Raw genomic sequence first — 24,272 nt, 5'->3', positions numbered from 1 at the left:
CCCTCCCCTGCTCATGCTCTCTCTCTTTCTCAAAAATAAACAAACATTAATTTTTTAAAAAAGAGATAATAGTAACTTATAAATTGAAGAAGAAACACATTTAAAACAAAAAAGGAAACACATGAAAAATCTGAGCAGTGGAAGAACACAGATCATTTGAAAAACAAAAAGAATATCGGTTAGGTGGAACATAAAAATAGAAATACACAGACACTGGGAGATGAAATTGTATTTTTAAATGTAACATAAGGAGATCAAATTTTAGAGGGCCAATTCTGATATCCCTGTGGAATATGTACTTACGACAAATTTATTTGAAAGCTGATTTCAGAAAATAAAGATGAGTTGGAAAGAAGGAAACAAAAAATCACAGACACTTTGGAGTTTAAGAGGAGAATCAATAAGATGTGGGAATAATAGAAAATGAGTTTTCTGATCTTGTTTTCTAGGTTTCTAGTTTGGATAACTGTATGTTATGAGCAATAGTTATGAGCAAATAACTATTATTGCTATTTGGAATGAGAAAAAGAGAGGTTTTGGGGTTAAAAACAATGAAGTCACAAATCAAGTTTGAGATTCCTAAAAATAAACATACATCAAGTAGACACATCTGGCAGGTTTGGGGCTCAAGAGAGAGTTTTGTCTGGAGGTCCTTTGCAGATTTACTAGGGAATAGCTATATAATCCATTTTCAAGTTTATTCTGATGAGGGACGCTGCGGCAAGCTGAGGGCAAAACATAGGCTAACATTACCACCCTCCCCCAGGTGGAATGTGTGTGATATTCCTCGGACACTTCTGGCTACCCAAAAACAAAGGAAAGGGGTTTAAGTGCTTGCCATAGTAATGTGGAAAACTAAGAAAAATGAAAAGATTAAATTCCCTTACTGCCTATAACCCAATGACAAGTCCTTGAAACCCTCAGAATGACCTCCCTCTAGGATCTCAGCTGCTTCAAGGATGACACTTTGGTAGGGGCAAAAGAGAATCTTAGTTTAACATTATCCCAACCTTGAGTATCTTGTAAGTCTACTTCCTGTATCTCTACTGTCCCAAGGTATGTGCTGGCAATCATACTCCAAACTTACGACCCCTTGATATACATCTGAAGGGTCTCATGATTGACGTTTTATTAAAAGGTAATAAATGGCATTTTCCTAGCAACACCTAGCCCCTCAAGGTCCTGGAAACCTTGCTTCCAAAATATCTTAGAGACTTACTTTACCCCTAACCCCCTCCCAAACTGAGGGTATATAATGAGTTACCTGTCACTACCCCAGCGCAGTTCTTCTTGCCCACAGGGCCTTTTCCCGTGTTTTAATAAAATGACCTTTTTGCACCAAAGGTGTCTTCAAGAATTCTTTCTTGTCTCTGGGCTCCAGACCACCCCACCCACCATCACCCCAAAACTTCATCAATTCCATTAAAAAATCTCATACCCTTTTTAAAAATATTCCTGTCCTTTCCACTACAAAGTGAGAGTTGTTTACATTTGCATAAATCAAATCTTATTTTTTGCATCACTTCTCAAGTATCCTTAGCAGGCTATATTATTCTCACTTTTCAATTTGTTTTTTCAGGGTTTTGTTTCAGGCTCTCTCTTTTTTTTTTAACTCCACATACTCTTTCTAGGAAAGCTCCACAATTGCCATTGTTTTTGTTACCACCTAGATGCTGATGATTACCAAATCTATATCTTGAGCCAAGATTGCTTTTGCTGAGTTTTAGATTGCTTTTCCAAAGTGCCTACATTTGAACTCCATTCAGGCTCTTCATTGTTATGCACAGATCTCACTGTCTTCTTCCTCATTTTTCACCTCCTTTTCCTGGATCACCACATTCAACCTGCTGCCCAGGCCAGAGCTACTCTCTTATTGATTACCTCCAATCAATATCCCAAAGCTAAAAACGTAACCTTATAAATATCTCTTTTCAACATACTTCACTTTATATTTCTACTTAAATGACCATCATCTTTCACCCAGATTACCACCTTTTCTAAGCAGTATTTCTCATTCCTCATTGTTATTCTTTTCACACTGCAGCCAGGGTGATTTTTAAATATGTATAACCATTTCCATTTCTAAAAGACCTCAGTAAATTCCCACTAACCTAATCCTCCAACAAATAACAATTATAAAGTCAAAGGGGAAAACAAAATCACCTGGAGGAACACAGGGGAGGGCAAACAAAAGCAGTCAGATTCTGGATGGGAGATGATACTTAGAAGAAGAAAATGGTTAAGGTTAGTTTCTCATTCTTATGGCTTTGAGGTGAGGTCACAGTACCTCAAAGCTAAAACTCTTTTTGAAAACCTATAGTCCTTTTAATCTGAAGAATGAGAAAGAAGAGTTTAGTTTAACCACAGTCACCTAAAAGTTAGGGGGAGATTCTTATAAAGAGATCCAGAGAAGGTAGGTGGTGGGATGGTGGGGGGAGGGGTGGAAAATTGGAAAATAGGGTGATTGTATACACTCATTAAATCTTTGTTGAAATTTAATCCTTCAATGTTTTCATTTTTATTCTTAGATTTCTTATGTTTCAAAACTTGTTTATTTTCCATGTTAATACGGTGATATAAGGCACTCTTAGCATGTTTTACTGAAAACCAAAATTTTCATGGTTGAAATCTACAAATTATTATTTGATTTTTTTTGTTTTTAGTTATCTCTTGAAAACTACATCTAATGTTTTTCCTGCCTTTTAAGGTCAAGGTATACAGCTTTTAAATTAATCTTAATTCAAAAATATTTATAATGTAAAATTATTATGCTATTTGCTTTAGTGAAATAAATTTATTTTTCTCTCATCTTCATGCTGTGCAAAAGAATTTCTAGTTAGAATGCTTTGTGAACGTCTTTGTTGTTAGCTCTCAACTTCCATAAGTTTTAATTTAATTTAGAATTGAATGTAAATATTATAAATTTAATACACTATTTCCAATTAGGATTCGAGGACAATATACTGATGTGTTTCAGAAAAATTAGGCTTCAGATACATTCTTTCTCTCTTCACCTCATTTTATTTCATATCTGGATTCTATATCTCATATTTTCCCCCTTCTTTTTCCTTATACCTCTTTCTCTTTGCATTGTTTTCTTATTGGCAAAAGAAGAAAACTATCCATGGACTTGGTGTGCATGTGATGCAAGAAAACAAAATCTACTTTGCAATGACAAAGTCTAGATCCAGATGCCCCTTTTCCCACTTAATAACCTAACAAAGATGGAAATGTTACACTGAACTTCAGTTGCCTCATACATACAAGAATAATATATAACTTTTAACTTATTTCATAGAAGTACTCTCAGTTTGAAAGGAAATTATGTTCCTGAATTCATGGAAATGTTTGTGAACGTTTGTCAGTACACCAAACATGTATGAAATTTGGAAGCCCTTTATTGATTTATCCTTTTTCTCTATTTATGAATATAAGACCTGTTTCTGAAACTTCGCTCCATTCACACTCTCTGTTTATATTAATTGTTCTTGGCAGTGGGAGAAGAATAGGAATAGTGTTGACTGTCAAGACCCTGCCTACAAGCTCTATAAGATATACTATAACTGAGTTAGAAAGATGTATATTATAGACCAAAAAAGTATAAAGCACTTGTCTGATGCATAAATTGGGCAGTGCATCCCATACCTAAAGATTTAAGCAGTATTAAGTATCAACCTTATGCTTTAAAAAAAAAAAAAAGGTCTGTGTCTTATTTTTTTTTTATTTTTTTCATGTTTATTTATTTTTGAGACAGAGAGAGACAGAGCATGAATGAGGGAGGGTCAGAGAGAGAGGGAGACACAGGATCTGAAGCTGGCTGCAGGCTCTGAGCTGTCAGCACAGAGCCCGATGCGGGGCTCGAACTCACAGACCATTAGATCATGACCTGAGCCGAAGTTGGATGCTTAACCGACTGAGAGCCACCCAGGTGCCCTGGTCTTTGTCTTTTTAAATCTACATTTCTTTTATTTAATATTGCTTTATATAATTTTAACATACTGAGACTTTTTAATTTTTTGAAATTTCCTTTTTGTCTATTACTAACTAGTTGTGAGCAACTATATTCTCATTAGCAGTCACTTTGGCTAAATAAACATCTTACAGTTAATTCCACTTGCAGTTTTTACAGTTTGTCATTTAAAAAAACTTTTTAAATTTATTTATTTATTTTGAGAGAGAGAGGAAGAGAGAGAGAGAGGGAGAGAGCGAGAGAGGGAGGGAGAGCATGTGAGTGGGGAAGAGGCAGAGAGAGGGGGAAAGAGAGAATACCAAGCAGGTTCCGTGCTGTCATCTCAGAGCCCAGTGTGGGGCTCAATCTCACAAACCATGAGTAGATGACCTGAGCCAAAATCAAGAGTCAGCCACTTAACTGACTGAGCTACTCAGGTGCCCCTAAAATATTTTTTAAGTTCATTTATTTATTTTGAGAGAGAGAAAGCATGTAAGTGAGAGAAAAGCAGAGCAAAAGGGTGAGAGAGAATTCCAAGCTGGCTCTGTGCTGTCAGTGCAGAGCCTAACTCGGGGCTCAATCCTAGAAACCATGAGATCATAACCTGAGCTGAAATCAAGAATCGGATGCTTAACCAGCTGAGCCACCCAGGTGCCTTACAGATTGTCATTTTTATTTCCGTGCATTTCCATCTTTCTTACTCAATTCATTTCAGTCAGTTTTATGTATTCACTGTCATAATCCCTAGTTTTTGTGCTATCTTGGCATTGATTATGTGATTACCTTTAATTGCTTACAAATTTTAAAATGCTTTATTAAAAGGTGAACTTCAAAAAAAGTGTCATAAATTATGTCTTTAATGTTTTAGTGTTTTAATATGTACTAGAGTTTCAAAATGGCAGACTTTGACATAATTCCTTAATCATTTACTGGCACTTCCCTTTAAAAAGAATTAAGAGAAACCTCCTAGCAACTAAAGGCCTCTGCTCTGAAATCTTTGCAAGTTTATCTTCAACTTCACTTTTGTACTTTGGACTTGGTCTTGATCTTAGTTTCCCTGCTCAGCAATTACTCAACCTATTATATAATACACAGCGATTACATTTTTTTTGGCTGCATTCAATATAGTTGTATGACCCAGGGCAGCCTTGGAAGTCAATGTCTTCCACCTCAATGCAGGGAATGGTAATTATTGACCATACCTCAGTAGTAAGTGCCCCCCACAGTAAAATCAGGGTCTCTCAAAAGTCCTGACCAACAGAGGAGCTAAGCAAAGGAGGTAAGCCTGACTAATCTCAGGTATTTTCTTCCGTGGATATCTCCCTCAAAATTCCTAGACCGGTTTCTTCTTAGAAGACTGAAAGAGCATTGTCAGAGGAATTTGGAAAAGTAAAGTAACATGTGTTTACTAGTGACTACTGTTCTTCACCCTAAGGTTTATCTCCCTCCCTTCTTCTTGAGCTGTTGGGGTTGACATCAGCAAGGGTCTGTTGTTTAGTCTCCCTGCTGTTGCATTATCAAAAAGAGGTAATCACCAGGACCCTTGGGTGGCTCATTTGGTTAAGCAATCGACTCTTGATTTTGGCTCAGGTCATCATCTCGCTGTTTGTAAGATCAAGCCCCATATTGGACTCTGTGCTGACAGCAAGGAGCCTGCTTGATATGTTCTCTCTCCCTCTCTCTTTGCCACCCCCCTTCTTTCTGCCCCTCTCCTGCTCATGCTGTCTCTCTCTCTCTCAAAATGAATAAATGAACATTATAAAATTAAAAGAAAAAAATAATTTAAAAAGGGTAACCATCAAAACCAGAGACATATGACCTTAGGACAAAATAGTGAGAATGTAAGGAAGATAAAGCTCTTCAAAAGTAAGAAAAGAAAAAAAAATACCTGGGATGTAGACATAAGTAGTAGATGTTTTTAGAAGATACGTCAAAGGAGTTTAAAGCAAGCATAATAAATACACAAAATGGATGAGGAAAAATATTAGCAAAATGAAGGCAAAATAAAATAACAAAAAGAATAAGTGGAAAAGATGATATATGGAAAGTATAATACTTTAAAAATAATATTTGAGATAAAAATAAGAAAGGATGATTTGGAAAACCAAATTGAGGATCTCATTCATAAAGAACTTAACTAAATAATAAATGCCTTAAAAGGGAAAAGGAATACAGAGGAGAGGAGGAATATTTAAAGAAACAATTTAACTTTACCAATATTCAGCAAAGATGAAAAACTTTAGGTTGAAAGGGACAATAGAATATCCAAAAAGGGTGATAAGGAAGAACCCATGCATGTATATGAGAAAACTAGGCACAGTGGATTGAAATTTAAGAATATTAACAGTAAAGAAAAATTTGACGTCTTCCAGGAGAGATAGCACATCGCTTTTAAATAGCAAGAGTGGGTACAAAAACAAATAAACAAATAAAAAAACCCAAAACCACAAAACAGATGCAAAGAATAATACTTTTTAAGTACTGGAATAAAAGAACACTGAACCTAGAATTTTACATTTGTCCAAATGGCCAATCAACTATAAAGATATATGTTCTTAAGCATATAAGTTTTCAAAACATTTGGCACATACAGACCCACATTGGAAACAGTATGGAAAGAGGTGCCTGGGTGGGTTGGTTAGTTAAGCATCAACTTCAACTCAGGTCATGATCTCAGAGTTCATGAGTTTGAGCCCCACATCAGGTTCTGTGCTGACAGCTCAGAGCTTGAAGCCTGCTTCCGATTCTATGCCTCTCTCTCTCTCTCCCTCCCCCATTCACTCTGTCTCTCTTTCAAAAATAAATAAACATTATAAAAAAGAAAAAAATTTGGGAAGATTTCCTTAAATAAAAGGAGAACCAGAACCAGGAGATGATGCATGAATTTGTAAAATAAGGTGGATAAATTTACATGGTAAATTTTGTTATTGTATTTAGAAAAATAAGACCAAAAATAGGAAAGGAGGAAAAATAGTTATGATATCTAAAAATTAAAATTTTAGATTTAAGATCCAAAGAGTATCAGTATGATAGAGGATAAGAAGACACATCAAAGGATAGGGAACATACCTTTGGGTTTGCATTGTTATGGAAAAAGATAATATATCAATTAAAAAGTATAAGAAAACATTAAAAGGAGCATATAAATTAGGATAAATTGGTATAATAAGCTAATATAAACATTCCAAATATATCAACATATACAATACATGTAAATGGACACAAATATTTTAGTTTTGCTTTTTAAAAACAATATCCAACTGTACCCTTTTTATAAAAGATGCCCCTAAATCATGAGGAAATTCCGATCATAGTAAAGAGAGAGAAGGCACAGTTACTAAATAAAAACTCTCTTAGCCATAATAATATTAGCCAAAGTAGACTTAAAGAAACATTATCAGGGATAGAGGAGGTTTCTATATATTGATATAGGTATATATCTACTTAGAAGATAAAACAGTTAAGGGGTGCCTGGCTGGCTCAGTCAGTTGAGCATCTGACTCTTGGTTTGAGCTCAGGTCATGATCCCAAGGTCATGGGATCAAGCCCCCTGTTGGGCTCCATGCTGAGCATAATACCTGCTTAAGATCCTCTCTCTCTCTCTCTCTCTCTCTCTCTCTGCCCCTCTCCCTTGCTTATGCTCTCTCTAAATAGAAAAAAGAATGATGATGAGGAGGAGGAGGAGGAGAAGGAGGAAAAGAAGGAGAAGGAGGAGTGAGGAGGAGAAACAGTTAAAAAATAATGTACTTCATAGCTCCCAAACATATAAACAAAAATCAATAAGGGGGTACATCAGCAAGATAGTGAAGTAGATTTTCACAGAAAAATTCCCTTTGTGAGAAATCCAGAAACAAATTGAACAGCTTCTGCACACATGGAGAATGTGAAACCAGATTCACAGAAGCTGGTTGGGAAATTTAGGATACCTTCTCACCAGAGTCCCTGCACTGACATAGCACCATATGATCAGGATGAGATCCCTAGCCCCGAGCCTCTCCCAGGGGAGGAAGAAAGTTGACTTATACATTCAGCATTCCATTTTTTTCCAAGGGTTTTTTTTTTTTTTCTAGAGGACTGGCTTCTGTGTTACCAGTCTTAGAGCTCTGATAGATCCAGAATAGTCTAGCCACTGTGGGGGAGAACAGAGATAGCAGTAAGGACTGGTAGACACAATAGATCCTCTTCCCTGCTCAGCACAGTGTAAGCATGTAAGAACAAATCCCCAGTTCTCAGCTTCTCAAAGGTAAAATTGGTAGAGGACCCCAGAAACTGGCTGAGCTTATTAGTGGGGGTCTTATCTTTGTGAAGCCAGTATGTGAAGACTAGGAGATATGACTGCTTTGTCTAATATACAGTCAACACAGAGAATCAATGAAAATGAAGAATCCAGCAAAAATGTTCCAAACAAAGGAGTAAGATAAATCTCCAGAAACTGACCAAAATGAAATAGAGTTTGATCATTTAATGACAGTGAATGCAAATGACTCATGAAGATGCTCACTGAGGTCAAGAAAACAATGTATGAGCAAAGTGAGAATTTCAACATTCTTGGAGATAGAAACTATAATAAAATGTCAAACAGAAATCATAAAGCTGAAGAATACACTAACCAAACTAAAATATTCATGACAAGGATTCAGTATAAGACTAGATCAAGCAGAAGAAAGGATCAGCAAACTTGAAGATAGGTCTTTGGAAGCAATTCAGTCCGAAAAATAAAAATAGAAAAGAATGAAAAGGAGCAAAGAAAGCTTAAGAGACTTAGAGGGCACCATCAAGCAGAACAATATACATGTATGAAAGCCTCAGAAGGAGAAGAGAGAGAAAAAAGACCAGAAAGCTTATTCAAAGAAATAATAAAAAACTTCCCAAACTGGGGAAGGACATAACATCCAGATTTAGGAAGGCCAAAAAACACAAATAAGTTAATTTCAAAGAAATTCACACCAAGACACATGATAATCAAGTTGTCAAAAGTCAAAAGTAAAGAGAGAATTTTTAAAGAATCAAGAGAAAAGCAACTTGTTACATACAAGGGAACCCCAAAAAGATGAATACCAGATTTTATGAGGACCTTGAAGGCCAGCGGGAATGGGACAAAATGTTTAAAGTGCAGAAAGAAAAAAAAAACAACCCTGCCAACTAAGAATACTATACCTGGCAAAACTGTCCTTCAAAAGTGCAGGAGAGATAAAGACTTTCCCAGACAAAAACTGAAGGAGTTTATCAAGACTAGACCTCCCTTACAAGAAATGCTCAAGAGAATTCTTTTAGTTGAAATTAAATTATGCGAAGTAGCAACAGGATAGCATAAGAAAATATGAAACTGTCAATAAGGTATGTACATTAACAAATACAGAACACCGTATTACTATAATAGTGGTGAATAAATTCACTGATAATTCTAATATAGAAGTTAAGAGACAAAAATATTTTTAAATAACTGTAACTAAAATATTTAAAAGGTACACAATATAAATAGATGCAAAATGTGACAACAATAGCATAAAGTAGGTGAGGGAGTTAAAATGTTGAGTTTTTGTGTGCTATTAAACATAAGTTGTTATCAGTTTAACATAATGGTATAACTATTTTATGTAAACACCAATTTAACCACACACACACACACACACACACACACACACACACTTCCTATAGAATTTACACAAAAGAAAAAGAGAGGGGCACCTGGGTGGCTCAGTCAATTAAGTGTCCTACTCCCGATTTCAGCTCAGGTCACGATCTCACGGTTCTTGGGTTTGAGACCCATGTTGGGTTCTGCACTGCTAGTGTGGAAGATTCTCCCTCTTTCCCTTTCTCTTTGACCCTCCCCCACTTGTGCATGCTCTCAAAACAAATGAACTTTTAAAAAAGAGAGAGAGAGAAAGGAATCAAAGCATATCAATTTTAAAAAATAACAAAACACAAGGAAAGACAAGACTGAAAAAAAACAGATAAAAGAACTATAGGCATACCTCATTATATTGAGCTTTCACTTCATTGTGCTTTGCAGGTGTTGTGCATTTTACAAATGGAAGGTTTGTGGCAAGCAAGTTTATTAGCATCATTTTTCCATCAGCATTTTCTCACTTCATGTTTCTGTGTCACATTTGGATAATTCTTGCAATATTTCAAACTTTTTTTCATTATTATTATATTTAATAAGGTGATCTGTGATCAGTGACCTTTGATATTATTATTGTAACGTTGTTTCAAGCCTGTTAACACAGCATCCATTCTGCAGCCCATGGATCAAGGAGTAATTTCTACTTTCAAGTCTTACTATTTACCAAATACATTTCATAAGGCTAGAGCAGCTATAGATAGTCATTCTTTTGATGGATCTAGGCAAAGTTAATTGAAAACCTCTGGAAAGGATTCACCATTCTGATGCCATTAGAAATACTCATGATTCATGGGAAGGAGTCAAAATATCAATATTAACAGGAGTATAGATAAAGTTGATTTCAACCATCTTGGATGACTTTGAGGGTTTAAGACTTCAGGAGAAAGTAATTGCAGATGTAGTAGAAATAGCAAGAGAACTGGACTTGGAAGTGGAGCCTGAAGGTTTGACTGAATTGTTGTAATCTCCTGATCAAACTTTAATGGAAGAGGAGTTGCTTCTTGTGGATAAACAAAGAAAGTTAGTTTCTTTAGATGGAATCTACTCCTGGTGAAGATGCTATGAAGATTGTTGAAATGACAATGAACAATTTAGAATATTACATCAACTTAGCTGATAAAGCAGGAATAGGGTTTGAGAGGATTAACTCCGATTCTAAAATAAGTTCTACTGTGGGTGAAATGCTATCAAACAACATTTCATGCTGCAGAGAAATTGCAAAAGGAAGAGTCAATCAATGTAGCAAACTTTGCTGTGTCTTATTTTAAGAAGTTGCCACAGCACGGGGCACCTGGGTGGCTCACTCAGTTAAGCATCTGACTCTTGATTTCAGCTCAGGTCATGATCCCACAGTTCGTGAGTTCGAACCCTACTGGGGCTGTCAGCACAGAGCCTGGTTGGGATTCTCTCTCCCCACCGCCCCTCTTTCCCTGCCCCTCCCCCTGCTCATTCTCTCTCAGTCACTTTCTCTCTCTCTCTCTCCCAAAATAAATAAATGAGCATTTTTAAAAAAGGAATTGCCATAGCTGTCCCAACCTTTAGTAACTACCACCCTGATCTTTCAACAGCCATGAACTTTGGGGCAAGACCCTCCACCAGCAAAAAGATTATAAATTTCTGGTTAACATTTTTTAGCAATAAAGTATTTTTTTAGTTAAGGTATGTACATTATTGTTGTGTTTTTTTGACATAACGCTATTGCACACTTAAACTACATTGTAGTGTAAACCTAAATTGTGTGCACTAAGAAACCAAAAAAATCACTTGGCTCCCTTTACTGTGATTGTTGCTTTATTGGGGTGGTCTGGAACCAAAGCCTAAATATCTCTGACGTATACTTGTATAAGACTAACAGAAAACAATACTTTAGCAATAGTAAATCATTTCTATCAATAATTACTTTAAATGTAAATGGATTAAACTCCCCAAACAAAAGACATAAAGTGGCTGAGTGTATAAAAAAGAGAAACAAGACTCCACTCTGCCCTGTTTACAAGAAACTCACTTTAGATTTAAGGACACATATAGGCTGAAAGTGAAGTGATGGAAGAAGCGATTTCACACAATTGGTAACCAAAGGAGAACAGGAATGGTTGCATTGATGTCAGGCAAAATAGAATTTAAATAAAAATGTCACAAGAAGCACAAAAAGACATTATATAATGATAAAGGTGTCAAATGACCAGGAAGACATATTATATATATATATATATATATATATATATTATTATTATATATAATACACACACACACACACACACACACACATATATATATATCTCCAACATCAGAATGCCTAAATATATAAAGCAAACATTGACAAAACAGAACAGAAATATGTACAATACAGCAGGAAAATATATGGCAATACAGTAATAGTAGGAGCCTTTAATACCTCATTTTAGATAATGGATAGAACATCTGGATAGAAGATCAGTAAAGAAATGGAGAACTTGAATGATACCATAAACCAAATGAACCTGAACAACATATATAGGACATTCTACCTAACAACAACAAAATATACATTTGTGTTAAGTGTACACATATCTTTTTCCAAGATATATCACATGTTAGGTCATAAAAATCCTTAACAAATTAAAGATTGAAAACATATAGAGTATCTTTTCCCCCCACAATAGAATAAAGCTAGAAATCGACAGCAGAAAGGAAATTGGAAAATTCACAAATATGTGAAATTCAACAACACGTTCTCAAATAAAAATGGGTCAAAGAAGAATTCAAACAAAAAATTGAAAATACCTCAAAACAAACAAAAATGAAAACACAATGTACCAAAAATTATGGAATGCAGCAAAAGTAGTATTGAGAGACGTTCATAGTGATAAGCACCCAAGTTAAAAGAAGGAGGAAAGACCTCAAATAAACCATCTAACTTCACATGTCAATGAGCTAGAAAAAGAACAAACTAAGACCAAAGTTAGCAGAAGGATGGAAATAACAAAAGGTAGAACAGAAATAATAAATAAGAAAACCATAGGAAAAATCAGTAAGTTGGTTATTTTAAAAGAGTAAAAAATTGACAAACCCTTAGATTAAGGAAAAAAGCACACTCAAATAATTAAAATCAGAAATGATAAAAAAATCCATTATAATTGATGCCATAGAAATAAAAAGGATCATTAGAAACTAATATGAAAACGTATACACCAACAAACTGGGTAACTTAAAGGATATGAATAAATTACTAGAAACATACAATGTACCAAAGCTAAATATATAAATATATTAAATATATAAGTATATTAAACATATATAATATACAAACAGTGCATACACACACACACACACACACACACACACACATATAAATATAAATATATAAGTACATACACAAACTATATATTTTTTTTCACAAGTTTTGGAGATTAGAACCTAGACATCTTTCTTTGAGGGCTGTTATTCTGCCTATCTATGAATATATTATGTAACATGGTATTAAGGTTGCAAATGTAATTAAACTTGTTAATCAGATGACCTTAAAGAGATTAACCTAAATTATCCTGGTTAACCCAATGGGATCACAAGGGTCTTTTAAATGTGGAAGAGGGAGGCCTAACAGTCAGTGTTCACGTGATGCAGTGTGAGAATTACTTGACTGGCCATGAGCTTTCCAAATGAAAGAGAGCCTAGCCACAAACTTTGGGCAGCGTCTAGAAGCTGGAAAAGGCAAGGAAATGGCTTTTCCCCCTAGAGACTCCAGAAAGGAACACAGCCCTGCTAACACCTTGATTTTAGTACATTGTGACTCATTTCAGACTTCTGAACGTCAGGACTTTAAGATTATGAGAGAACTCTAACACATTTATTTTTTGAGCCATTAAGGACATATGTATGCACACACACATATACATGTGTGTGTTTGTGTGTCAGTGTCAGGTGGTGATAATGCTTTGAAAAAAATAAATCTTATCAAAGTATCATGAATAACTAAGGGTATTTTATACAGGATGGTCAAGGATGAGGTAATGTTTAAACAGAAATGTGAATAAAATGAAGGAGCAAGGTATCTGGAAATAGAACGTTCAGATGGGAAAACAAGTGCAAACTTCTCCAAGTCAGAAGTTTGCTCAGCATTTTTGATAAATAGCAAAAAGGCTAATAAGGCTAAAGGCTAATGTGAAAAGTGAGTCAGAGGAAACACAGGATATGAATGCCACTGATGATTACATAAGGGATGGTTATTCTGGTTATTTTTGGAGGGTGAGTAGGAATGAAGGCAAAGAGGGGGGACCTTTACTTTTGTCCTATTATATATGGGTTTTGGTGATGATACATTACTATTTTCTTGTCTTGAAATTTTATTGTAACATAAAAGTATAAGAAATCTGAAACACAGAAATATCAAGTGTAAAGATGAATAATATATATATATATATATATATATATATATATATATATGATGAAAATATACATGATGTGGTTGGTTTAGTCCAAAAATTGAGGAAAAGGGGGATGAAAGAATCAAATTATGTTGTTTTTATTTTTAAAAACCTATTATCTATTTGCACTTTTATACATCTCTGAGTTTGTATATACATGCCAATAATAACATGTGTAAATGTGTGTGCCCATGCACATAAACAAGTGTAAGAATCCTATGGTTGCCTGATACTGAAAATAGTTGGTCTGAAAGTGACTATTTGAAAATATAAAATGAGGAAGATGATTAAATAGCCTACTTATAAATCCCTACCTACCAGAACATCGTAAGGGGTCTAATATTATGGAAAGCTATAGTTACTTCAGAAATGTGGAATAGAATTGGGAGCATGGGATTTGGAATCAGACTGCCTAAGTTCAGACAGTGGCTCCACCACTTACCCGCTTTGGGACTGAGAAGTATTCATTTGCCCTCTCTGAATCTAAGTTTTTTCATCTGTAAAAGAGAGATAATAGCATCTGGCTGATGGAATTTTGGTAAGGAATAAACCTACTAAAAGAAATATAACACTAGAACAGTGTCTGGCATATAATATGTGCTCAATAAATGTTAACTTCTATTGTTATTGCTCTCTGGTCTAGATTATTAGACTGCAATTAATATACATTATACACACAAACTTTCTAACTTCTAGCTTCTCTCCAAATATGCTGCAAGGGACTGTTCTAGCAATTTTAATTGTTTCAGCCAGATTGTTGTCACTTTACTATGCATATGCAAATGAAATTACTGTAACCCTTAATGTTAAAAAGAAGCAGAGAGATTGTTTTTGTTTTTTTTTTTTCCATTGGATATCCTTTCCTGCTTTGTCAAAGATTAGTTGGCCATACTTTTCTGGGTCTAATTCTGAAGTCTCTATTCTATTCCATTGGTCTATGTGTCTGTTTTTGTGCCAATACCATGCTCTCTTGATGATTACAGCTTTGTAGAAGAGGCTAAAGCCTGGGATTGTGATGCCTCCTGCTTTGGTCTTCTTCTTCAAAATTACTTTGGCTATTTGGTGTCTTTTGTGGTTCCATACAAATTTTAGGATTGCTTGTTCTAGCTTCGAGAAGAATGCTGGTGCAATTTTGATTGGGATTGCATTGCATGTATAGATAGCTTTGGGTAGTATTGACATTTTAACAATATTTATTCTTCCAATCCATGAGCATAGAATGTTTTTCCATTTCTTTATATCTTCTTCAATTTCCTTCATAAGCTTTCTATAGTTTTCAACATACTTTAACAAATGGTGCTGGGAGAACTGGACAGCAACATGCAGAAGAATGAAACTAGACCACTTTCTCACACCATTCACAAAAATAAACTCAAAATGGATAAAAGACCTGAATGTGAGACAGGAAACCATCAACCCTAGAGGAGAAAGCAGGAAAACACCTCTCTGACCTCAGCCGTAGCAATTTCTTACTTGACACATTCCCAAAGGCAAGGGAATTAAAAGCAAAAATGAACTATTGGGACCTCATCAAGATAAAAAGCTTCTGCACTGCAAAGGAAATAATCAACAAAACTAAAAGGCAACCAACGGAATGGGAAAAGATTTTGCAAATGACATATCGGACAAAGGGCTAGTATCCAAAATCTATAAAGAGCTCACCAAACTCCACACCCAAAAAACAAATAATCTAGTGAAGAAATGGGCAGAAAACATGAATAGACAGTTCTAAAGAAGACATCCGGATGGCCAACAGGCACATGAAAAGATGCTCAACATAGCTTCTCATCAGGGAAATACAAATCAAAACCACACTCAGATACCACCTCACACCAGTCAGAGTGGCTAAAATGAACAAATCAGGAGACTATAGATGGTGGAGAGGATGTGGAGAAATGGGAACTCTCTTGCGCTGTTTGTGGGAATTCAAACTGGTGCAGCCGCCCTGGAAAACAGTGTGGAGGTTCCTCAAAAAATTAAAAATAGAACTACCCTATGACCCAGCAGTAGCACTGCTAGGAATTTACCCAAGGGATACAGGAGTGCTGATGCATAGGGGCACTTGTACCCCAATGTTTATGGCAGCACTTTCAACAATAGACAAATTACAGAAAGAGACTAAATGTCCATCAACTGATGAATTGATAAAGAAATTGTGGTTATATACACAATGGAGTACTATGTGGCAATGAGAAAGAATGAAATATGGCCTTTTGTAGCAATGTGGATAGAACTGGAGAGTGTTATGCTCAGTGAAATAAGACATACAAAGAAAGAGAGATACCATATGTCTTCACTCTTATGTGGATACTGAGAAACTTAACAGGAGATCATCGGGGAGGGGAAAAACAAACAAACAAAAAAAAGGTTAGAGAAGGGGGAGCCAAACCATAAGAGACTCTTAAATACTAAGAACAAACCGAGGGTTGATGGGGGGTGGGAGGGAGAGTAGGGTGGGTAATGGGTATTGAGGAGGGCACCTGTTGGGATGAGCACTGGTGGTGTATGGAAACCAATTTGACAATAAATTTCATATTAAAAAATAAAAATAAAAATAAATAAAAAGAAGCAGAAACAGCCCAGCACACCATATTACCCTTAGACTTACATTTACCACTACCTTTTACCTGTGACTGCTGTTCAAATATTTCATCAGAACAGACTTTATCAGTGATATCTGAAAACAAACAAAACATGTTCTCTGGACAAATTTAAAAGGGGCCTTACATAACATTATTGCAATTGAGTCTGACTTCTGTAGTCCTTATTCAGCAATTAAGACTACATCTGTGAGTAAAAAAAAAACAAAAAAACAAAAAACAAAAAAAAATTCAAAATATTGATAAAAGGCAGCCATGATTATTATTATCTTTTTTTTATTTCTTCAAAACTTCTCTACAGGAGTTTAAAGGCTTTGACGTGGGTTTAAAGGTTTTTGATTTAAAAGCTAGATGAATTTAGGCAAACTTCTCAATTTTCCTCAATCTTTGTTTCTTCAACACTGTGCTCAGGGAGTACTTTATTCTATGAAAATCCCAATACAGTCTACCATTTAATGTCTCATAGTTTCAAGACAAAATCAAAACACAAGATTATTATTTTCACTAACTTGCATGTGAAAAAATTAAATGGCTGTCCTAAGTTAGTAGTTAGTAACTAGGTGTTTGGACGTCTTTCGATTATTACTACAAATCTCTTTTCCACCATACTCTGTTATTTAAATTATTAGAATGAAAAATGCCTTTCTCTAAAAGAAAAAAAAAATTAATAGGTCAAGACCACAAAGTGATTCACAAGACTAAATAATCCATTGCTTATAAGTCAATTCTAAGAATATATTTATATATTATTCATTATATAGTGACTTATTTTAATGACATCTATAAATATCTTTTGGTCCATCAAGTACCAGAGAAGATTTCTAAATCAAAAGACTTCTAAATTTTTAACATTAACAAACTCTTAGCCAGTGGTAGTATCACTAAGAAATTCCTTTTTTTCAGATTTAAAGACTCATTTAAATCATGATATAGATCATTCTATTAATATTTTAGTGTATGCTTTCATTAAAAATGCTAAATGAAATGAAATATTCTTTTCAAAAACTGGCTGTGTTTGTTTTTTTTTAGAATTCCCCCTTCACTTGTTTTAATTTGGAAACATGAAATTCTTTCTACCTTGAATCCATTGCAGCATCTAGTTTCCCTTTTCTCTGATGGTGTTGTCTCTGCTGTCTTTTTCAAAAGTTGATTTGGGTCCATCATTGAGTGTTTTCAATTGTGGTTGATGCTTGGTTTGAAACGACCACCTATTCAGGGAGAAAAAGGATAACTTATTTCACTTCGACAATATATAATTCAGAAATATGCTGTAAGGCTAACATTAATCAATAGATAAACCAACTAATACTCATTCAGGGTCTTCAATGTCCAGAGCACTAGGCAAATGCTAAACACCAAAGGAAGGGGGAAACACATGCACACACAGAGTCCTAATTTCCAGGGATTATAATTTGATTGGGAAGATAAATTTCTGAAAATAATTTGAAACAACAAATGAATAGTATAGATCATATACTAGATGAGATCAAAAATTTAAAGTACTGAAAGAAAAATTTAAATGTTTCACATATCTCCATTATAAAATTTAGGTAGGCAAATATATATTTAATTCATCTTTATAGTTTTACAAAGGGTCAAACCGTGCCTTGTACATAGACAGTCAAAATGGGTAGACAGAAAAATAATGTAAGGAATTGTAATTAGAGTGACCTAAGAAGGTTTCATGGAAGAGATACCTCAGGAACCAGGTATGAAATGCAGGTCGAGTTTGGACTTGTTAAAGAGTACCTCTCAGAGAAACTCTGGCCATGCTTGACCTTACCACTATCACAACCCTACTTTATTTTTATTTTGTTCATTTACTTTTGAAGGTAAAATGTATGCAGTTGCATGTATGTAAAATATATGTATTTGAAAGTACAAAACATCAAAAAGACGTACATTAAAGAATCTTTCTGTAGCCCTTGTCTACCCAACATCCAGTCTCTTATTCTGAGGACTAATTTAACCAGTTCTCAGTGAATATTATCCAGAAATGTGATATGCATTTTTAATTAAATACATAATAGCTTCCTTTTTTAACACAAATGGTGGCATACCGTCAACACTGCTCTCTACCTTTTTATGCTATTTTATATTAATAAATGACTTTTTTCAGTTTCTTTATGGTTGTAGTTATCCTATTGTCCATCATATATCTAGTTACATGTTGATAAACATTTAGTGTCTAAATATTTCATACTAGAAATTTAAAAAAAATTTTTTTAACGTTGATTAATTTGTGAGACAGCGAGAGATAGAGCATGAACGGGGGAGGGTCAGAGAGAGAGACACACACACAGAATCTGAAACAGGCTCCAGGCTCTGAGCTGTCAGCACAGAGCCCCACACGGGGCTCGAACTCATAGACCGTGAGATCATGACCTGAGCTGAAGTCGGACGCTCAACCGACTGAGCCACCCAGGCGCCCCTAGAAAATTTTTTTAATATGTCATTTTATTTATGTGTAAGATAAATTCTTATGAGTTTTGAGGTCAAAATGCAAGATAAATTATAATTTTGTAAATTGTTAAGCCTCTATTTTAATTTTAATTTTAATTTTTTGAGTTTTTATTTAAATTCCAGTCAGCACAGTGTAATAATTAGTTTCAGGTGTAATACATAGTGATTTAATAATTCCATACAACACCCACTGCTCGTCATAAGTATACTTCTTAATCCCCATCACCTATTTAACCCATTTCCCCCCACCTATCTCCCCTCTGGTAACCATCAGTTTGTTCTCTATAGTTAAAAAATCTGTTTCCGGGTTTCTCTCTCTCTCTCTCTTTGCTCATTTGCTTTGTTTCTTAAATTCTCCATATAAGTAAAATCATATGGTATGTATCTTTCTCTGATTGACTTATTTTATTAAGCCTCTACTTTAAAGACTAGTAAAATGAGTCAACTTGTTCCTTAGATTTGCTCTTTTATATGGAACAGTGAGTTCTTCGCTGTAATGTATTCTTGTATTCTTCGTGAAAATGTATTCTTGTTTATACATATCTGCATAATACATACTTATGTATCTAAGATATTTATATATAGAAACACACATAAGCATAGATATATGATAATTAATAGGGCTATAATTATACAACATATTTAAAATATGTCATATGTGCAGTTGATTCTTATTATTTGCAGTACTTGTGTTCTATAAAGTTGACGCAAACAGCAAGACCTGAACATTGTTCCTAACAGAGGGTTAGATGTCCGTGTATCTCTGGCCACATCATTTTCATCAACCAATTTATAACCCTGTTTCATGTGTGCTTCTGTTTAAAGATATCTTATTTATGTTCAACATCGCTCCTTATCAGGGAAATACAAATCAAAACCACACTCAGATATCACCTCACGCCAGTCCGAGTGGCCAAAATGAACAAATCAGGAGACTATAGATGCTGGCAAGGATGTGGAGAAACGGGAACCCTCTTGCACTATTGATGGGAATGCAAATTGGTGCAGCCGCTCTGGAAAGCAGTGTGGAGCTTCCTCAGAAAATTAAAAATAGACCTACCCTATGACCCAGAAGTAGCACTGCTAGGAATTTATCCAAGGGATACAGGAGTACTGATGCATAGGGGCACTTGTACCCCAATGTTTATAGCAGCACTCTCAATAGCCAAATTATGGAAAGAGCCTAAATGTCCATCAACTGATGAATGGATAAAGAAATTGTGGTTTATATACACAATGGAATACTACGTGGCAATGAGAAAGAATGAAATATGGCCTTTTGTAGCAACATGGATGGAATTGGAGAGTGTGATGCTAAGTGAAATAAGCCATATAGAGAAAGACAGATACCATATGGTTTCACTCTTATGTGGATCCTGAGAAACGTAACAGAAACCCATGGGGGAGGGGAAGAAAAATAAAAAAAGAGGTTAGAGTGGGAGAGAGCCAAAGCATAAGAGACTGTTAAAAACTGAGAACAAACTGAGGGTTGATGGGGGGTGGGAGGGAGGGCAGGGTGGGTGATGGGTATTGAGGAGGGCACCTTTTGGGATGAGCACTGGGTGTTGTATGGAAACCAATTTGACAATAAATTTCATATAAAAAAATAAAGATATCTTATTTAATGTATATTGTTGATCCATTAATTTTAAGTTTGTGGCCAATAGCACTGTCTTGCTCATGCCTGAGGGATGCCTATGTAACTCATATATTCTTTCCATCATGTGCATCACATCCTTCTTGCACTTAGGAACACTGGCCCACACTTCAGCACTATACTTGGGAGCTGTTTAAACAGCAAAATCATCAAAAAAATGCACAAAAGTGAAAAATTATGGCTCTAAATAAACTGTGAAAAGAACACTTATTTAGAACATGATAGCTAAAAAAAGAAGGCAGAGCCACATTTGTCTGACCTCAGCTGGGACCATGTGTTTTGGACAACTCAGATTTTTTGCCACTCTGGACAAGTTTATGAATGACCATAAAGAACATTAGTATTGATTTTGGGGTTACAAATAAATTTTAGTGAGAAGGCAATTTCACAAATACTGAATCCATGAATAATGAGGATCAACTATGTATTTTATTAATTTATTCAATCAGGATTTATTGAGTCCTTATATTATAAAGACAATGAATATATATAATGCCAATTTAATAGATAATGTATAACTGTAGAAGTGATAAATATCTGAAGATATTATCATCTGTATGTAAACATATGCATCAATGCAAAAACCCATGTCTATGTACATCTAAGTAAATCCTAGTTATTCCACTTTTTTTGCATGTGCTCCCAACATGCCTATACCTTTTCAGTTACTAAGTGGAGAAGAATGAGGAAGAAATCAGTAGTTAGGGACCCCAAAGTCATAACCAGCCCTTTGATAAATTTCCTGTTATATTTTTCATGAATACCTTTTTCTGTATCTTTCCCCAGAATTTAAATGGTTAGGAAGTCATTTTTTCCACTTAAATCTATTACTGAAAATCTCTTTGAATGATTTATGAGGTGTATATACACCCTATAGCTTTAGTTCTGTTTGTTGTGCTTTGTTTTTTGGCTACTGAACAAGTATTCTTTTTCTTTTTTCTTTTTCTTGAATTTTTTTTTAGAGAGAGCGAGTGAGCAGGGGAGAGGAAGAGAGGCAGAGAGAATCTCAAGCAGACTCCCCAATGACCCTGAGATCCTGACCTGAGCCAAAATCAAGTGCTGGACACTTAACCAACTGAGTCACCCAGGAGCCCTGTGAACAAGTATTCTTTAAGGTCATTATATCACCAGTCTAGCCCTGTTTATTGCATTTGATTAAATTATGATTTCTTATTTTATTTCTATCATATCTGTCTTCAGAGTCTTTCAGAGGTCCCCTGTATCATACAGAATAAAATTCACACTTCCTATTTGAGATTCTTTACAAACTAAACCCAGCCCTTGTTTTTAGTCTCATTTCCCAACACATCCATTAGCACCTACAGCCATATGGAACCAAGTGTCCCTAGAACGCTCTGCCCTATGTTTCTTCTTAACCTGTAATGTTCTTCCTCATCTTTTCATTGTAATTCCGCCCCAAATCACTCTTGTTAGATATTTTCCCAGTTACTCCCAATTGAAAAAAACCTTTCTCACACTGCTGCTTATAACTTGTAACACAGTCATTACTTTTCCCTGTTATTTCTACAACTTTCTCAGATAGATTACAATTCCATACCTCTCTCCTAGATACCAAGAAAAAATAGCAAAAAAGTGGGAAATGTAGGACTTCCCCCCTCATGTCTGAGAAAGACTGAATTGTAATAGGTAACCTCAAAGTAATAACGGAGTTGGAGTATCAATTTAGGTTTGACTCTTACCACCACACTTTTTACTTCATCATGGCATTTTAAACCTGATTGAAGAATTTAACTTACTTTTCTCTGGACACTTTTTTTTTTCCCCTCAGGGCCCCAAACAATTGACATTTAAATACACTTTGGGGACACAATATGTTTCTAAGACAGAACCACAGGCATTCAGACACAGCACTGCCATTCTTTCTTCAACAGAACAGCCCAGTTCTGCCTCGTTTGATTGGGCTGGAGTGGCGGGCAGAATCTCACTAGCCTCTCCTTACCTGCGTCAAGCTTTTACTGTTAGAGAGATCATAAAAAAGCAGTGCAAGCCAGGTAACCCAGTCTCTACTGTGTACCTATGGAACCAAGGAGGAAAAAAAGAGAAAACAAATTTAACTTTTTAGACCTTTTATGAAGGATTTTCTTCATTTTCTACCTCACTTTTGCAGTCACAATGGTCTATTAAGAGTAGCCACCTTCCTGAATTGGAGAAGGGAACTAATACTTATTGAATTCTTAGTTTATGCCAGGAACCATGCTGGGAAAATTTTTTTTCTCATTTGATCAGAGACAAAATTATCTAGAAAACTTCTTTCTTTGTCCTCACCTTGAGTCAAATGAGTTGAAATAGGAACGTAGAGGTGGGTAAGTGACTTTGAGACATGTCCCATTTTTTTTATGTTTGCCAACTAACTCTCCACCCTATATTATCCAGTTAATATGGGATAAAAAAAAGTAGGGAATACATCTAATTATTCCATATAGTCAGTGAAAATAAATGCCTTGTAGTATATTTTGAGAAGGTAAACAGAGATCCATTTTTTTTAACTTGAAGTTTCACTTATCTAGAAAGTAATGGTAACAGGGTTTCAAAATTTATTTTTAAATTATGATGTCTTATTTTCTACATTTTAACTTTCAGAGCATAGAAACCGGAGGCTCATCTATCTCCAGAAGTCATATTTAATAAATTTTATAGGCTTAAATATAAGTGTGCTGAAGACAAAGCATAAAACATGTAATATTTATCATGTTCATCAAAACATTTTTTTCCCTTGAAATCTGTGGCAGTTTCTCACATAGAAGAAACACTGAAATTAGAGGTTCTCAAAGGTTCTTACCTGGACTTAGATCCTACACCAGTAGCAAGGAGTCCATCCCTTTATCTGTTGTTAAAATCTCTCTTTAAATAGTGAGTTGGCTTTTTTTTTTATCAGTTCAGTGATGATTAACCATATTATTAGATCATTGTCCTAAGTAAACAGAAGAAAATTAATTATTCTAAGAGCCTGCTCCAGACTTCTACATTTTAAAAGTTATATATTTTGTGATCTCAGTCTATTAATTCCAATGTTGTGGTTGGACCCATTCGGGTGGTTTTTATTATGATTTCAAGATGCCTCTCAGCAATAAACCATCAGGGAACTTTGGAAAAATACAGGTTTATTTCTTATAGGACTGGGGATTTACACAACACACATGGGGGCAAACAGCAAGGTCATAGGTAGAGGGAGAGAGCGCAAAGCCTGGGATTCTGCTTTTATTCAAGATGCTCCTCAGCAATAAGCATCAGGGAACTTTGAAAAACTACAGGTTTATTTCTTATAGGATCTGGGATTTACACAGCACACGTGGGGGCAAACAGCAAGGTCATAGGTAGAGAGAGAGTGCAATGCCTGGGGTTCTGCTTTTACTGGGGGTGAAGGTTGAGGCCTAGGGTTTTACCAAATCACTCTTATTGGTGAATTTAAAACATAAGAGTGAAAATGTAAAGCTCAGGAAAAGTAAAAGAAAAGTGACCCTAAATGGTCAGTTTTTGAAATCAACCAAGATCTCTAAAACAAAGATGCCTCAAAGGTGGAGGATGGGGGATGGCTCTTTATCTGTTCTGTGGC

The 24,272-nt window shown here is 35.2% G+C and overlaps 1 protein-coding gene across 2 annotated transcripts in view; it reads right to left on the bottom strand.

The window, feature by feature from the left end:
* The window catches only part of SLCO1B3 (solute carrier organic anion transporter family member 1B3), a 74,154-nt gene extending 50,603 nt beyond the window's left edge, over positions 1-23,551 (bottom strand). Inside the window, exons 1-3 of one of the 2 annotated variants that reach the window (XM_049627130.1) lie at positions 23,499-23,551; positions 22,659-22,733; positions 17,656-17,786 (exon numbers count right to left, since the gene is read on the bottom strand). In XM_049627130.1, coding sequence (XP_049483087.1) covers positions 17,656-17,742 — 87 coding nt within the window. In that variant the 5' untranslated portion in view covers positions 17,743-17,786; positions 22,659-22,733; positions 23,499-23,551. Of the gene's footprint in view, positions 1-17,655; positions 17,787-22,658; positions 22,828-23,498 lie in introns of those variants that run through there. The other variant, XM_049627131.1, reaches the window with a different exon arrangement.
* Positions 23,552-24,272: the final 721 nt, after the last annotated feature.

This window comes from Panthera uncia, chromosome B4, assembly GCF_023721935.1.
Source record: "Panthera uncia isolate 11264 chromosome B4, Puncia_PCG_1.0, whole genome shotgun sequence".
Lineage (NCBI taxonomy): Eukaryota > Metazoa > Chordata > Mammalia > Carnivora > Felidae > Panthera > Panthera uncia.
The sequence above is the reverse complement of the archived record's forward strand: the minus strand, read 5'-3'. Positions and strand labels throughout refer to the sequence as shown.